The sequence below is a fragment of the Pholis gunnellus genome (genome assembly GCF_910591455.1).
Source record: "Pholis gunnellus genome assembly, chromosome: 9".
In the NCBI taxonomy this organism is placed as follows: Eukaryota; Metazoa; Chordata; class Actinopteri; order Perciformes; family Pholidae; genus Pholis; species Pholis gunnellus.
The window spans coordinates 24,536,310-24,550,657 of record NC_136535.1 but is presented as its reverse complement, the minus strand read 5'-3'; the positions used below and the strand labels follow the sequence as shown (position 1 = coordinate 24,550,657).

At 43.3% G+C, this 14,348-nt stretch overlaps 1 protein-coding gene across 1 annotated transcript; it reads left to right on the top strand.

The window, feature by feature from the left end:
• Positions 1-140: 140 nt before the first annotated feature.
• wdfy1 (WD repeat and FYVE domain containing 1) lies at positions 141-11,425 on the top strand. The gene is made up of 12 exons (XM_079166725.1): positions 141-285; positions 1,751-1,818; positions 1,909-1,982; positions 2,181-2,235; positions 4,575-4,725; positions 5,281-5,393; positions 6,713-6,839; positions 7,451-7,556; positions 8,939-9,040; positions 9,187-9,317; positions 9,424-9,532; positions 10,564-11,425. The coding sequence occupies exons 1-12, from the start codon at positions 149-151 to the stop codon at positions 10,621-10,623; spliced, it is 1,233 nt and encodes a 410-aa protein (XP_079022851.1). The 5' UTR covers positions 141-148; the 3' UTR covers positions 10,624-11,425.
• The last annotated feature ends 2,923 nt before the right edge of the window (positions 11,426-14,348 follow it).

Here is a 14,348-nt window from a genome sequence, read left to right as displayed (position 1 = left end):
CGGTTATTGAAACGCACCGTGAATTCTTCGCTCACGCCCCCCATTTCCTACAGTCATTACGGTAATCCTGATCAGCTGATCATCCTCCTCCTTTTTTACTGCCGAGTGAGGAGGAAAAACCCACTGCTGGATACTTACAATATAAACCATGGCGGCGGAGATCCATTCGAGGCCCCAGTCCGCCAGACCGATTCTCTTGAACAAGATCGAGGGACACTCGGACGCTGTCAACGCGGCCGTTCTGATACCAAAAGAAGATGGAGTTATCACGGTCAGCGAGGACAGGTGAGTTGTTGTTGTTTTCTTTGGCCGAGCTGGCTAACGGGAGTAGCTTTGGGCTCCGTCTATTTGCTGGTCATGGCACCCATAACTAAGGGGAGTAGCTATCGGGCTCCGTCTATTTGCTGGTCATGACACTCATAACTAAGGGGAGTAGCTAGCGGGCTCCGTCTATTTGCTGGTCATGACACTCTTAATTCTTGGTGCAACCGCAATAGTAAACGGGAATATATTTGTTTTTTATTCTATAATAATGAGCTTTACGACTCAATATTCTTGTACATAGTGGTATTATAATGTTGTTTTTGACTTAGCGCTAACAAGCTAGCTAGCTAGCTAGTATAGTAAACATTACTTTATCTGCTGCCTTCAAGTGCCACTCGTAATCTATAAATATTTAATTCGTCGCAAGGGCTAATAATGAAACGCTTGTAGCTGGACCTTGTTTAAAAGAGTCTTAAATTACTGACCGGTGTTTGGTTAGATGAAAACAAGAACAACAAAGGGGAAGTTGTTTATTTATTGTATTTATAAGTTGCTTTGTAATGATTGACATCTAAGATGTGCATAATTTAATATGCCCTTGAACGTCACATTTTGTCAACTGGGTACAATACCATTTTTCTTTTTGCATAATCTGACAGAGCTCTTCCCTTTGCTCTGTGTCAAGGTGTGACAGGGTTCACATCAGTCCACCACAGTCACTGGAAGTGATACCAGGTCTGACATGTTTGATTACAAGTGTGTGAAAGAAACAACATCCTCATTTAATGATAAAGGAACTCATGAAGAAATGTGATGCCGTTGCCATCACACATCTAAAACCCACTTTTTAATGAAAAAGGGAAGTTGTGTGGCGATTGTGCAGAAGTCTAACGTTCAGATGCGGCTTTCGTTATGTTAACTTTTTGCGTGTCTTTGCAGACATTTTACTGGAATAGATGTAAAACCTTTAAAAAAAGGTTGACGGAAGCTTATTTTAACTGCAAATGTAATGCGGTTCAAAAACACAGCATTCAGAGGATGCTGAAATGCATCATAAGCAACACAACTGCATATACGACAAAGTACTAGAAGTTGGTACTGGACAAAAGTACAGCTTCAGAAACGGTTCAATATTGAACCATCAACGGTGACGTTAATAACGCTCGTGCTCATGGCTGGAAGGGCATCTGCATAATGCTGCAAAAGTGACCGACCAGGAACTACTAGCAAAAGAATGCAAACGCACTGTTTATATCATGAATGAATTAACAATCATTCTGCCCCTCCATGTGCTGTAATGTGAACAGAACTGAGCATTGTGTGCAAAGAGCATTAGGAGGGCTGGTCTCCCAGACGAGGATTAAACCCAGTCCAAGACTAAGACCCTTCTTTATTTCTGTCTCTAATGACAAATGAACTCCCTAACATGAAATAAACTACAGAAAGACAACTTTTGAATGTGACGTTTTTGCTTTTTCCCCCTCAGAACCATCCGGGTCTGGCTGAAAAGAGACAGCGGCCAGTACTGGCCCAGCATCTACCACACAGTGTCCTGTAAGTAGGCCTTCACACAAAGCACTCCTCCCTACGACATGGCGTGTGTTGACTCCTCCTGCTCATGGTGAATGTCTTCTCTCCTTTCAGCTCCGTGCTCCTGCATGTCGTACCACCATGACAGCAGACGCATCTTCATCGGCCAGGACAACGGAGCCGTTGTGGTGAGTGAAGCTGCGTTCTCACTCCAGGACTCACTCTTTCTGTTGTTCAAACAGTCTCTAAATATACTTTTTTAAATCTTAAACCTGCATGTCTGGTTTAAGTAAGCTGCAATTTCAATATTTGGACCCGTTGGGGGGGGGTAAGGATAGTTGTTTGATTTGAAACTTTTTGTATGTTTCTGTGTGTTTGCGCTCTAGGAGTTCCTCATCTCTGAAGATTTCAACAAGATGAGCCACGTCAAGACTTATCCAGGTGAACGCACGCACGCACGCACGCACGCACACACACACACACACGTTGAGATTGGGCAGGTGCATCAGAGAGATTCATTATATGTGTTTGTGCACTGACGAGGTATTTTAACTATTGCTCACGACTGGAAGAATGATGATAAACTAAAAAGCGATTATCAATTAATTGTTTAATTTTTTAAATAAAAAATAACAAGCTGTTCTGTCTTCTGTAATGAGAGGGTTTGTTGCGTCTCTTTCATCATTTTAAAGTGAAACTCTTTGGCTTTTTGACTGTTGATGGAACAAAACATCTGAAGAAGTCACTTCAGGCTCTGGGAAGTCGTGACGGGCATTTAAAAAAATACATATTTCATGAACTCAACAATTAATCAAGAACATAATCTGCAGATCGATTTGATAAAGGAAACAATTACGAGTTGCAGCCCCACTCGTTTCCTCTCGTGTCGTCTTATTAACATGAACATGTGACCGTATCAGCAGCCCTTCTATCCGCCCCGGTGGAGGATCAGTAGTTGCTTCAGAGGACAAAACACCACATTAGAATTCTCCATCTGGTTTTTACCGCTCGCAGAAGGAACATGACTCAGCACCAGATCAAACAGGACGTGTGTTTGCACTTCAGACACAGGGCGGGGCTTAGCATCGCCATTAGCCTTTTGGCCGTCAGTGTTGCTCTCAGCGCTGCACACGAACCAATATTGACTTTGTTGTGTTTAGTGTTTAGCAGCCACTTTGGCTGACGATTAAACAGCTTCCGTATGTTCAGTCTGCTTATATATTGTTGTCAGAATCAGAAAAACTTTATTGATCCCCAGTTGGTAATACATACGTTACAGTTGCTGTAATATAGGAATAAATAAATATAAGGAAAAATAGAAATAAATGACCACGTAAAATGTAAGTTATTTACATAATGCGACAATATATAACACAATATATGCAAAGAATACAAGTAAATAACAACAACAAGGAATGAGAAATACACGAGGTGTCTGTGCAAATTGGTGCTACACACACACACACACACACACACACACACACACACACACACACACACACACACACTGGAGGCAGGCTAGTGATGGAGGCAGGCTAGTGATGGAGGCTAGTGATGGGGGCAGGCTAGTGATGGAGGCAGGCTTGTGATGGAGGCTAGTGATGGGGGCTAGTGATGGAGGCTAGTGATGGAGGCTAGTGATGGAGGCAGGCTAGTGATGGAGGCTAGTGATGGAGGCTAGTGATGGAGGCTAGTGATGGAGGCTAATGATGGAGGCAGGCTAGTGATGGAGGCTAGTGATGGAGGCTAGTGATGGTGGGCTAGTGATGGAGGCAGGCTAGTGATGGAGGCTAGTGATGGAGGCTAGTGATGGTGGGCTAGTGATGGAGGCTAGTGATGGAGGCAGGCTAGTGATGGAGGCTAGTGATGGAGGCTAGTGATGGTGGGCTAGTGATGGTGGGCTAGTGATGGAGGCTAGTGATGGAGGCTAGTGATGGAGGCTAGTGATGGAGGCTAGTGATGGGGGCTAGTGATGGAGGCTAGTGATGGAGGCAGGCTAGTGATGGAGGCTAGTGATGGAGGCTAGTGATGGAGGCTAGTGATGGAGGCAGGCTAGTGATGGAGGCTAGTGATGGAGGCTAGTGATGGAGGCTTGTGATGGAGGCAGGCTAGTGATGGAGGCTAGTGATGGAGGCTAGTGATGGAGGCTAGTGATGGAGGCGGGAAACAAATGCAGCTGTGGTTGAAGACGCGTTTGAAACGTCTGTATTGTATTTTGAATAATGCACTTTGTCTGTTTCCTTACTTTATGTTCATGTTATAAATAGACAAATGTCCATTAGATGATAATCTGAATAATAATTAAAGAAAAAGATGGTTTTAACGATCTGTTTATAGTGATTAATTTGACATCAGAGGTTTCCACTGTAAGTAGCATATCAGCACATTATGTGCATGGATTATCAGGGTTTTGCTGTTTACTATTATTATCAATGAATCTGTAGGCAGAGGTTTAAACACTACACTGTTCACCTTTTAGAGGTGATCCACAGATGAACCATCTTAGTCTGGATTCCAGCGACACTAAGAGGAGCCTCTGCTGGATCAGCACTCACAAAGAGCAAAGCGGTGTTTACGGTGGAGCTCATCCATGACGGCTCCGATCTAAAGCCCAGTTCAAAGGACGTGTGTGCCTGTTTCTAACACGTTGTGTGTGTGTGTGTGTGTGTGTGTGTGTGTGTGTGTGTGTGTGTGTGTGTGTGTGTGTGTGTGTGTGTGTGTGTGTGTGTGTGTGTGTGTGTGTGTGTGTGTGTGTGTGTGTGTGTGTGTGTGTGTTGCAGCCCACCAGAACCGCGTGTCAGACATGGTGTTCTCTCTGGAGAGTGAGTGGGTGGTGAGCACCGGCCACGACAAGAGTGTGAGCTGGATGTGCACCCAGAGCGGCAGCATGCTGGGGAGGCACTACTTCACGGCCTGGGCCTCCTGCCTACAGTATCCTTCAGTCACTCACTGTGTGTGTGTGTGTACATGAGACAATGGGCCCCTGGGCACAGACATGCTGAGGGCCCCCACCCGTCCTACAAATGAACAAGAGCCACAGATTCAAAGACACATCATTTTAGTAGTTTTGCTTCTGATTGTGGTTGTTTTGCATCTTTTTTTGGTTGTTTTGCATGTCTTTGTAGCAGTTTTGTTTCACATTCTGGATATTTATAATGTCTTTGTAGTCCTTTCGTGTCTCTTTTTAGTCGTTTTTTTATCCTTTTGTAGTTGTTTTGCGTCTCTTTGTAGTTGTTTAACATCTGGTTTTGGTCATTTCGTGTCTCTGTGTTTGTGTCTCTTTTTAGTAGTTTTGTGCCTCTTTGATTCTTCCCAACAATAAATATCAGCAGTAACTTCAAACAATGTCTCTATCCCAGGGGCCCCATAACCTGTTGGGGGCCCCTTGGCCCTGTGCCCAGTGCGCCTGTCTGGTAAACCCGTCCATGAGTGTATGAAGGGAGTGTGTAGCAGTATGTCTTGTTTCCTCCATGACTCCCGGCTCAGATACGACCACGAGACGCAGCACGCCTTCGTCGGCGATTACTCGGGTCAGATCACGCTGCTGAAGCTGGAGAAGCAGACGTACTCCACCATCACCACGCTGAAGGGTCACGAAGGTAAAGAAGCACAGAACTATGAATCACACGCACAAGTTTGTCTCGTAGTACTTCCACACACCAGCGGGCTTCTGATGCCGAAAGCCAGACATGCAGATGTGGCCGCAGTAAAATAATACATGACCCAGATTCCTGCGCATGACTTCATCATGCCAGAGGAAGACGTTCAGTCTGACGAGACAAAGAAAACTGCTTTTAAACGGCCAAAAAAAACCTTTTGCACGACACAAAAAAGGAGCTTTATAGGCTCTGACGTTTACTTTCCAAATGAGTAGAGCTCTGTTGGCAGGATGGTAGACCGCTTCTCCACCAGATATCCCATCATTTGGTTTTAGATGATGATGACGATGATGGAAAATATCATTTCTCATACAGCTGAATCCCACATCTGCTAGTTTGAGTTCTGGCAGCCTGGTTGTTTTTAATGCTCATCGAGCCGTTTAGATGGAAGTCTGGTCATTCTGGGAACCGGGTGGATGCGTGACTCGGATGAGATTTGCATTTTAAGGGTTCAGTGTATTCGTAGCCAAGAGAAATGGATCCCGCGACAAACATGAGCGGCCAGGACGCCGCACTGTGTGAGACAAACACCTCCCTGTGTTTCCTCTTCAGGCATTTATCACACATGAGCTCGTTGAGAGCAGAGGGATGACTCATCGTCTCCACTACTCCAAAAAAACATATTGTTTTACCTCAGACATATTGCTCGTATAGAAATATTAACCATAACATTTTGAATGTCCTCTCTCTCTCTGATCTGCAGATGTGCCGTCATGATGATGCATATCAATCGGACTGATAATGAATGCATATTAATGAGTGTGGTGCCGGCCTCAAGCTGTGCACTGCAGGAGTTCCACCTCCAATATTTAACAGAAGTTATGATCAAATAAATAATAACCAGAACAGAAAGGTCGGACCGCACCTTTAAATCTCACTTTGTTCTGTTTTTAACTCGCTTCTGTTAGAAACGTCTGAGAAATCTCCTCCCCCTGTAGTTAAAGGTGTTTGTTGTGGTTGTAGGTGAAGCTTTTGGTTCTTGCAGTAAATTATTACCAAATTCACATCTTGGTTTTCATCTTAAATCATAAAAATCAATATTAACGGCTTTGCCAACACCAATAAGTTAGTTTGTTTCATGTTGAGGTATTATTTATTTATGACAGCTGATGGAAAATGATCCTCCAGGTTTCAGGTCTGAGCGTCCTGTAGTTCTTCCAGCCACCACCAGGTGGAGCCGACGGGGGGGCCGGACTGCAACGCTGTCCCTAAACAGGCTCCATGCAGCACATGTAACAGGTGTGCTTCTTCCTCTGCAGGTAGCATAGCGACCCTGTGGTGGGACCCCGTCCAGAGGCTGCTGTTCTCGGGGGCCGCCGACCACAGCGTCATCATGTGGGACATCGGGGGCCGCAAAGGACGGACGCTACTGCTGCAGGGACACCAGTAAGTCCATCGCTGTTACCTGTGACCTGTAGCTTCACCTCCTCTGTGGGGTCCGAACGGTCACTTTTGCGTCTCTTTTTAGTTGTTTTGCATCTTTTGCATCTCTTTTTAGTTGTAATGTTGGCCCCAAAAGATCAGAACAAGCTGACAAATCCACAGCTATCACATGTATGGCTAACTCGTTGTCAACGCATGAATGTAAAAATTAGAAATTATTTTAATTTGAGATAAATTTAGCTCCAATTTGTATTCTTTTTTTTTAGCCACTCCGGAGCTAAATATCTGTTTCTAAGCTGCTGAATGCTCAAATATCTTTAAGAACTCTAACTCTGTTTCTCTAATTCCTGCTTCGTCAGCTGTTTGGAGCTGGCAGGTCATTTTTCGTGGGTTTATTAAAGCTTGCTTTTGCTTTAAATGCTTCGCCTTTATAGTTTAATAAGAGCTGCTCGGACTGAATTACACAGTCAACAAATGAAAAACGCCCTGTAGAGCTGCAGTTAGGTGTTGATTCCCTGTTGTTTTCTCTGTGAAAACATTGCTCAATGCAGGTTTAAATTATTAATAAACTATAATTATTATTACTTTTCTCCCTTTTCCAACGTCTCCCTCAGCGAGCGTGTTCAGGCCGTTCGTTTCCTGCAGTTGACGAGGCAGTTGGTGTCGTGCTCGGCCGACGGAGGCATGGCGGTCTGGAACATGGACACACAGAGAGAAGAGGTCTGCATCACTGTTAGATCTGTAGAGGGACCAGTAGAGGGACCAGTAGAGGGACCAGTAGAGGGACCAGTAGAGGAACCTGTAGAGGGACCAGTAGAGGAACCTGTAGAGGAACCTGTAGAGGGACCAGTAGAGGGACCAGTAGAGGGACCAGTAGAGGAACCTGTAGAGGGACCAGTAGAGGGACCAGTAGAGGGACCAGTAGAGGGACCAGTAGAGGGACCAGTAGAGGAACCTGTAGAGGGACCAGTAGAGGGACCAGTAGAGGGACCAGTAGAGGGACCAGTAGAGGAACCTGTAGAGGGACCAGTAGAGGAACCTGTAGAGGAACCTGTAGAGGGACCAGTAGAGGGACCAGTAGAGGGACCAGTAGAGGAACCTGTAGAGGGACCAGTAGAGGGACCAGTAGAGGGACCAGTAGAGGGACCAGTAGAGGGACCTGTAGAGGGACCAGTAGAGGGACCAGTAGAGGGACCAGTAGAGGGACCAGTAGAGGAACCTGTAGAGGGACCAGTAGAGGGACCAGTAGAGGGACCAGTAGAGGGACCTGTAGAGGAACCTGTAGAGGGACCAGTAGAGGGACCAGTAGAGGAACCTGTAGAGGGACCAGTAGAGGGACCAGTAGAGGGACCAGTAGAGGGACCTGTAGAGGAAGTACGGAAGCCCTGAGAGGCAAGAGGGAAAAACATGTTTTAGTCTCTGATCTAACTAGTTTTCTCTCCTGTTTGTGACTTCTAGAAAAAGGTTTTGCCAAAGTTCATCTTTCGATGTTCCGTTTGTTGTTGTAATACTCATTTCGGCCACAAGAGGCAGACGTGCACCACTACCTCATGTTCTAAATAGGACTAAAAAGCATTTGTAAGTTTTAATTTGCATATCTTTGTAACACACAGTTTATCTACCTCATGTTTAGAGAGAAAGGACAAATTATGAAATAAATAAATATATATATATATATATATATATATATATATATATATATATATATATATATATATATATATATATAACACAGGAGAGAAAACAATTCAGATCAGACTTAGAAATTAGATCACCAGATATATTTCTTCTCACTTTTCCTCTTCCGTAAGCGTGTGATGATACAGTCAGATCAGACGTTGGTGAATACAAGATTTAGAGGTTTACTGATTGAATTAGGTAGATATCTTTTATATCTTTTAATTTTCAAATGTTACTACTTTATAGTTTAGAGTTGAATTTAGTCGTGTTTAACAACAGCCTTCGAGTGTGTGTGTGTGTGTGTGTGTGTGTGTGTGTGTGTGTGTGTGTGTGTGTGTGTGTGTGTGTGTGTGTGTGTGTGTGTGTGTGTGTGTGTGTGTGTGTGTGTGTGTGTGTGTGTGTGTGTGTGTGTGTGTCTGCAGGCGCCTCAGTGGTTAGACAGCGACTCGTGTCAGAAGTGCGAGCAGCCGTTCTTCTGGAACATCAAGCAGATGTGGGACACTAAGACCCTGGGGCTCAGACAGGTAGGGGAGACGGACCAGAATTCTCTTAAAACCCATCAGTCATACTAATGCTCTATATATATATATAGATAGATAGATAGATAGATAGATAGATAGATATAGAGAGAGAGTGTATCTATCTATGGGTGTGTTTCCTTTTTGTGCAGCACCACTGCAGGAAGTGCGGCAAGGCCGTGTGTGGGAAATGTAGTTCTAAAAGCACCACGTTCCCAATCATGGGCTTCGAGTTCCCGGTGCGGGTGTGTGACGCCTGCTTCGATACCGTCAAAGACGAAGAGTGAGTAACGGACTCCTTAGTGTTGTAGTAATCACTCGCATTATATTCTTATTTTCAGAGGCAGTTCTGATTTAAGTGTGTGTGTGTGTGTGTGTGTTGTGTGCAGTCGGACACCGTTGGCCACGTTTCACGAGGGGAAACACAACATCGCTCACATGGACATGGACCCAGCCAGAGGCCTGATGGTCACCTGTGGAAGCGACCGCATTGTCAAGGTGAACAACAGTTTGTGTGTCACGGCAGCTGGTGAAATGCACCACGAAATGCAATCTATTGGTTTCGTCTGTTTGTTGTTTTTGCGTCGCTCAGGACGGACATAACGCCGATGTGAAGTCAATTTAGGAGCCTCATTCGTGGCGGACACACGAATTACACGCATCCGCAGTCAGAGCAAGTGACGTAGTGTTCAGTCTCCAATAAAAGACGACTGTTGGTGGATTTGTGCGACAAACAGGACTTTCAACCATGAGACGGGAGTTCGATACCGCTTTGTGGTTTCATGGTTTTGTTGCCTAAACTATCCGAAGGTATTTAAAGCCTGAACAGGTTTCCAAAAACCTAACTTAGTGGTTTTGTTGCCAAAAGCTAACATTAGTTTTTAAAGTAACGTCGTAAGAAGTCGTTCTGAACGACACAGCGGCTTCGTCTCCTCTGTTAGAAATGAACAAACGGCCGTAAACAGGGGTTCTTAGAACGTTGCAGTCGCTGCGGTAAACTTGAATTCATGTTTGTAGATAATGTGCTGAAGTCGTGACACGTTGTCACAGAGGAAACAAAGAAGTGAAACGTTGAAGGAACTTTTTACTGTTGCAACATTATCTCCTCTGTCCATCTGCACAACGTGGCCGCGCTGCTTCGAAGCCTTTGCACATGAATGAACTGCAAAAACATTCGTTATTCTTTCTCATGATGGTCTGTTCTAAATGTTATTAATGAGTTCAAACATCTCCTCCTCTGTAGAGCTCTTCTGTACCTTGAAGTGCGTTTTGCATCATGTGATCGTTGGTTTACTTTATTTCAACTTTCTATTTGTTTCCATCGTGCAGTTTGGTTTAAATTATCAGTAAAAAGTCTGAAGAAAAAATATAAAACATAAACATACGTATTATAAAAAAGTAATATTGGCAAAAATAAGTTGTGTTGCTCATGATGTGGATGTGGTCTCTAGTCTACAGTCCTCTGTATTAATGCAGGTCTTTGCAGACGGCCCTCTTCTTCATTTGTTGTCGTCTGTTTGTCTCCACAGATCTGGGATGTGACGCAGGTGGTTGGCTGTAGCTTAGCAACAGGCTTCTCTTCGCGCTGATTGGCCCGGTCCCAACTCCACCCCCCCCGGGGCTCCGCCCACTCTTCCAATGTCATGGAAACCTCTTTGTACAGTATCTCTCCCCCCCCCCCCCCCCCCCCCCCCCCGCCTCCCTCATCACTCCTGGGATTGTGTGTGTGTGTGTGTGTGTGTGTGTGTGTGTGTGTAATGTTTTGACTTTTCGCTCTGAACCCTAAGCACAAGTGTGCGTGTGTGTGTGTGTGTGTGTGCGAGTGCGTGTGTGTGCATGCATCGTAATGATTTCTCCTATGAGAGGAATGGTATTGATATTAGTGTTTATATTAATATTTCCGATGCTTCTTTGGACAAAAGGTCTTTTTCTTTTTTTTTATTACCGTTGCGCTGTAAAGTTCACTAAACCGCCGACCTGGCAGTCCTGTACAAACATACACTAGCTTGCTTTATTACCGTGGCCCACTAACTGCACATTACTCACTGTAACAATCCTCCATCACGTGTACATAGCCCCGCATCACTGGTACAGTCGGTAGCTGCTTGAAGTGACTCTCACTGATCCAAGCGATCAGCTTTGTTTTTTTCTGTCTCTTTCCGTTTTTGTTTTTCTTTCACTAGTTGGCCTTAAATCACTCTCAGGAGGTTTTACATCGGTAGGTTGTCACTGGACGGGGTTTCTGTCATTATTAATAACGTGGAATCACAAAAACAAACAATGGAACATATATATATATATATATATATATATATATATATATATATATATATATGAATCCTGAGGTGTATTTCATTAGTGCGGTCATTCACAGCTTTACAGGTTTGAGTCTCCAACTTCAAAGGTGCACTCAGTATAGTGCACATCTCCGCCAGGTGCGTCTGCAACGACCACCCGATTGGCTAAAACGAGCAGCTATGCATGCAGGTGAACGGCCTCGAAGTCATCATGTAAGTTACTTCATACAAATCTGGCTTAAACAAAATGAAACCTGTGGTGGTGATGTACTCAGCAGGGTGCTACCTGTAGTTCCGTCCAAAACACTAAAAGTGAGCGAACTGCTTCCCTGACTGTGGGCACAGTAGTGGCGGCTGTTAGTCGGTGGCAGAATAACACGGGTAATAAAAGGTGTAATAACAGTCACAGCAAAAAGAAGCGAGAGGTCCTTGAACATGCAGCCGTAACTGGCCACCCAAACATATTTCATATTAGCTGTGGACGGACACGGAGGTGCACACTCACTCACTGACACACATGCACGCGATTCTCTTGGTGGAGATAACGACAGCACGGCATCACCGCCCCCACTTAGAACCCAAGATTCTGATGCATCATAACAAATACTTTTCATCTCATATAAGAATATAAATATCGCCATTTTTTTTTTTTTTTTTAAATGGCGTAAAATTGGAGAAAGGTACTCCAAACACTGCAAGTAGCACTAAGTTCCGGCATGTTGAATCGCGGCGGTATCTATTCGGGGGCTGCCTTACGGAGAGAGAAGGACACACTCACGAAGCCTTGTTATCAGTGCTCACGACTGTTCACGCGCCTCGTTCTAAAGCTCTAGATGTTTCCTTCCAGCCTGTTTCTGTTTTTCATTATTGCAAATTTCTAACTCCCGCTCTTCCCGACGCAACGCTCTCACCACTGCACTGACTTGCACAACTCGTGGTCTCTTTGAATTAAACAAAAGCATATTTTGTAAGGGTTGATTAATAGCTGGAGTGGATGTAGCGTCCTTTTGTAAATAACAGCTGGCGTCTCCCGATGTTTAGACTCAACGCTCGCCTTATTGTAAGTGGGGGAGAAAGAAACTAAATTAGCATCATAATGTTGGGATTCCTGATTTCAAAATGTAGTCACATTCCAGGTGTTTGATCATGTAGTGTGTATTTATATTTGTAGTAAAGTATTTATCTATTATCATTGTAAGTGGTTTACTTTTCTTACTCCACAATGTTTACATGTCACACAGTAACACTTGGGGTTAGACTGAAGGGCTGATGATTATTCAATCTGTCAGCCAATATTTTTGCATGAATGTTTATTATTTAAATTTAATATTTTTTAAATTTCTGTCCTTTTTTGTTGTTTCTCTCTAAAAACTAATGTTGGTGAAGGAACGCGTCTGTATTCTGGAAGCTTTGGGGTAAAACATTTCTTGAATTGTTCTTCAAAATTATCAAAAAAAACCGTATTACTTATTACAAGATATATTACTAAAGCTCCATTCTTTGACTGGTAATTTAATATATTATATTTAATAAAACAAAAAAGCTTAAAGGCTCCGTAGAGCTACGTCACTAAAACACATTTCATGTTATTACGTTTTAGTTATTTCATCCAATTCTACTACAAAAATATTGATTTGTTTAATTTTAAGTACTTTAAAAGAGTAAATAAAATGTGCAAAATGTTGAAGCTCTTAACAACGGATGTATTTTTTTGGAGGTTGTTCCTGTAAATTCTGTTTTAAAACTCTTTAGCTGCTAAACACTCCGCTTTAGGCCGCGTACAGCAGGTTTATCACAGCACTCACTGCTGAAACACGCTGGCTGCATGAAACGAGGTTAATGACGGTAGAGTCTGGAAGTTGGAAAAACAAAACGATGAGCTGAAAGAAGCGAAGAAAACTTTGTAGAGCTGCATACTTCTTTTTTTGGCCACTTGGTGGCAGCAGAGCAACGCGTAAAGAAACATATTGTCAACGCAACATATTGTTGTAGCGAATGTGCTCGCAAACGACACCTTCTGAGATCACGAGCTGACTTTTTATTTTTTACATGTTAACCAGAGAGCCACTAAGTGTCTGTCTGCCATGAAGTTGTAAAAAAAAAACGCTTTTTGCTGCTCGATGAAAGTTTGAAACAAAATCAATAAATTTGATCCGTGGTTCATATACAAATATTGATTGGTGCAGCTTTTCAAAATCTTCAAGGCTCTTAATTTGGCTGAAACTCTTTGATATTAAAAACACACATTTTCTTTTAGTCAAACATGAATATTGGCGAGCTGATCTCAGTCCAACCCTAAGTATCGTATCGCGTCGCGTTATCGGGGTCTACAGGGTTATTGACCAATGCTACCGAACAATCAGGATCTAAAGCTCATCGTGTGCTTGTAACGGATCGCTGCTCATGATATCGGCTCTCTGGCTCCAGATGAACGCGACGTTAAAGGTGTGATGGACGGCAGGATTATGAAAGAGCTCCAGAGCTGAAGGGAGGGAGGGAGAGAGTTTCTAATGTTGTAAATGGTTTATTTCCTTTTTTTCCTCATGTTGCTGTCGACTTTTTTTTTTTTTTTTTTCACGAGACCTCGCTCCTGTAATCTCAAACTCTGTAAATTGATTTTCCTTTTTGTTTGACTCCCGATGCTTGTAAAACACACTCGCGGTTTGTTTAATGTATCTCTCAAAAAAGAAATTACTGTATTTTTTAAATACTTTTGTTGACAATACTGACTTAAGTCTCTCTGAGCCCTCACAGGATGCAGAGAGAAAATAATTGATGCTTAATAAAGATATCCGATATGTTTATTCGACTGTTATTTGAATAGCTTTGTTTTTTATTTTTGAATCAAAATGCAACAAGACAGTCAGTCATTTTCTTTATTCAAGCGAGCATTTACAAGATGAACTCAGTCAGTAAAAGGCTTTTCTGTTTTTAAAAGGTGCTCGGCAGTTATTACAGAGTCGTAAATACAGTTTAGTTTTATTGCACATGTCAAGAGACAAAGCCGTGGTGTGTTT